Here is a 3,685-nt window from a genome sequence, read left to right as displayed (position 1 = left end):
TGTACTATAGTATGCTAAACCTGAGTGTGTGCACGTGCATGCGTGCATGCCTGCGTACTTGTGTGTGTGTGTGTGTGAATATGAGTGTGGGTGAGTGGGGGACAGACAGTTTTAAAGAATACGAGACAAAATAATCTACTGAAATTTGTATGGTCTGACAATAATTTAACTCTGGAAACAAAAATAACCTTCAACATATTTTTTGGCATTTCTGTATCTTCACAGGTTGTACTCCTCCAGCAGTTATGTCATAATACAAACTGTCGGTCACAATGGACAGAGTGTCCTCTGAGAGATATTATATCACAATACATATTTCATTTACCTACATTATCAACAAATATGTACATTTACAAACATAATACTGTGTAACAATGGATTCAGTATTGCCATGTAATACATACAAAGTCCTGAAAACATCAGTGTTGTAACAAGTAGTAGTCAGAGGTAATACAGGATATCACATCTGGTCTGCCACCTGTTGGTTACAGAGAGGTACAGCTGACACTATTGTACGTCATTACCATTGCAGCTGGCACAATGTGCATGCCTCACTCACATAATATAACCAGCTATTTATTTGTTTATTTGTTTGTTTTTATATTGTGGTTTGTTTATCTTTATTACCATGAATTGCTATCATAATCTGTCACTAGATGTCTTCAGTTTGCTGTCTTTTGCTGTCATTGCGTCTTGCCCATATTCCTACAAAAGCTATTACCATGGTGAAGTCTATTATTTCATGCATGAAGTAAGGTCCCCTTTTTCAGCCAGTGGGAGTATGTGTCATTTTCTATTTTTCCATCTATAGCCCTATCCAGAACACCCAGAGAACAGTTGGTAAATGTCAATAGGCCACACACTGACCTGTCCAGAAAAAGGGCAAAGAGCCATGGGATGCAGTGACACACTACTGTTATTTCTGTCACCCCACTCATCTGCCTCTCACATGTCAGTCACCCACCATCTTAAGATAAAAGCTTATGATTATTCCCACATCATTTGAGCTTGGGTCTATTTAAATGGAAAAGACTCTATCAAATAACATTTCCCCCCGTTTTTCAGTAGACATTATTTTGAAGGAGAGAGCAATTTGATCATGATTTTGGTCAAGTATTCTCAGTAACTTTGATTTACATATCTTTCGTGAAACAATATAGACAAATGTGTTGTGCTGAAAGTTAATTAAAAATTCCAAATGTAGACAAAATAGTTTTTACAAATGTAGGCTAGTTTATTTTTGTTGTCACATTGCATAAATTCATGAATGAAAATTAGATCTAATACTGGAATAATTTCACTTCAAATATATCCCTGAAATAAATAGATATAGCCACACTCAGCAACAACAAAGAAGAAAATTGGTCTTTTAAAGCCATTAAAACAATTCTCTGTTAACTCTAGCATGTTTATGTTTCTTGACTGATTTTTGAAATGTCACAACTGAGGCACACTGTTCATTACTGTATATGATATTATGTATATATATTATGTATACTGGGCCTACTAAACTGGTGTTTAGTTACGGTGATGAATCATCACATTGCTTGAGATGATGATGTCCTCTATAGTCTCTGGAAAAGAAGTTAGAAGTATGTTTTTAGGTTTTGGGAGGTATGTTCTTAGTTAAAATACTTCGACTTAAGGATTTCACAAATACTATTAAATTAAAGGAAGTTCTTAAATTTTTATCCTGCAGTTTTGGGTAAAAGAGGACAGACAATTCAACCTACATACTACTTATCAGTTACACAACATTTGCACATAACTTGTAATGTATACTAGAAGATGTGGGACCTACAAGTGGCAGGTGGCTGAGAAGCTTATCAACATCATCATAGCTCTGTTGTAAGGATGGTGTACTGTCTTTTGATTCCTCTGACATTGGGTCGGGTGGGCTTGAGGAAAAGAACAATTTTATTTGCAAGGCAAACTTGTTCAGTCGTCCCCAGATAGTGCAGATAGTATTAGCAAAATGAAGAATCAACCATTGATAAGGACCTCAATCAAAATTAAAGGTTAAGAAAAAACAAACAAACAAAAACAAAACAAAACAGCAAACAAACAAACAAACAAAAACAAAAACAAAAAACAAAATATGCCATGTCTGTGTTACAGTGGCGTCTTAATTAACGATTCTTTTATATCTTGACTGTTTCACAAGGCCTTATTCTAGTTTTAAATGTGTTGTATGTAGCCTATACGGACAACCCAGAAGCAGTGGGTCCTTTGTCAGTTATTTACCTCCTCTTCCCTGCTAGAACCGAGTTAAGATACTTTTTGACTGCCATTTGTTTACGGAGGCGGCTGTAGTTATCTGTGAAGACAGCGTCTGAGTGGCGTTTCACCGGCATCTGGTCCTCGTCAAAGTCATCGCTGCAGATAAGACATGAGTACATTTTTACATTTTCCCCTCGACATTATATGTTATATTTCACATTTAGTTACAAATGTTAAAACCTTGTATGAATGCACCGCACAGGCAAACATTTTGCATCTATAATATAGCTATTTGTTTTCAATGAGATTCTTCGACATGCCGCAGAACTGTTGTACAGCTGCCTGACAGAAGTGTAACGTATTAATTTTCATTCAACTAAATCAGAGCCAGTGATTCAAAGATATAAAGATTAAATATAGATAGTTGGAGGATTGTTCGATTTTTAGTAATCAATTTTTATTATTATTATTATTATTATTACCTGACTCGTTTAGAAAGCAAGGATTCGAGGTATTCTTTTGCAGAAAGCTGGCCAAGTAGCTTGCTGTATCCACTAGTGAACAGACCGTCAGCATGTCTGGTCGGTCTGCAAAAAATCATCCAGGCACTTTTAATTAATTCTGATATGTCCGCTGTGGCAGTTAGAATCTACTGTTTCTCAAAAGGATACAGACGCTGCACATATGTGTTTAGACCAAGCACACAGACATCATTCATATTTTATTTTAAATCGCTATAGGCTACTGTGTGCCGGAAGTAAATGAATCAGTCCACAGAAACAACATAGATATTGCCTGGTTGGACACATGTTTACCTTTCAACGGTATTTGCGATCTCGTAGAGAAGTTTATAGCTCTCCAGATCTTGTATTGACGGGTTGTTGGTCCAGTCCTCACCACCATCTCCACTTAGAGGTCCTGAACGACTGAATCGCGAATAACGTTTAAGTTTGTTGTACTTTGGTGAAGGACACGATAACTTCAAATGTAATTCAAGTTATTTTTTAATATGAAAGTTGTAGTTGTTTGACAACTGACGATAATCGTATTTCATTTTTTTTACCAGCCCAGCCTGCCAATGACCTCTGTTGTCCTGCAGTTTTAAAGCAAAATGTCCAGAAAATATTTTAGAAATTATACTCAAGAAAGTATTTTACCTCAAGGAAGAGTACGTGGTGATTGCTGGTAGACACAGAGTCCTGGAGCATAATACACTGCACAGAACTACCAGGAGAAGAGACTGGGAACCGCTCACTGATATCATGGTTTGCTGAACAGCCAATGGAACAAAGAAATTCAAAGAATTGTTAAGTCAACAAAACTAGTAACAGGAATCCGAATCCATTATGTGAGACGTCTCAGTAGCGGGCCGTTTGATTCACATTTTAGCGTGGATGCCACATCAAGTTAAATGTTCAGTGTAAAATATAGTAAAGCATTATTGAACTTGAACATGTTTTTCCAC

At 36.5% G+C, this 3,685-nt stretch overlaps 1 protein-coding gene across 1 annotated transcript; it reads right to left on the bottom strand.

Annotated features, from left to right (window-relative positions):
* Positions 1–2,240: 2,240 nt before the first annotated feature.
* On the bottom strand, positions 2,241–3,484 carry vipb (vasoactive intestinal peptide b). The gene is made up of 4 exons (XM_030772523.1): positions 3,378–3,484; positions 3,036–3,146; positions 2,703–2,807; positions 2,241–2,376 (listed from the first exon to the last, which is right to left on the bottom strand). Exons 1-4 carry the CDS (start codon positions 3,482–3,484, stop codon positions 2,241–2,243), a joined length of 459 nt encoding a protein of 152 aa, XP_030628383.1.
* Positions 3,485–3,685: the final 201 nt, after the last annotated feature.

The sequence above is a fragment of the Chanos chanos genome, chromosome 4 (assembly GCF_902362185.1).
Source record: "Chanos chanos chromosome 4, fChaCha1.1, whole genome shotgun sequence".
Classification (NCBI taxonomy): domain Eukaryota; kingdom Metazoa; phylum Chordata; class Actinopteri; order Gonorynchiformes; family Chanidae; genus Chanos; species Chanos chanos.
The sequence above is the reverse complement of the archived record's forward strand: the minus strand, read 5'-3'. Positions and strand labels throughout refer to the sequence as shown.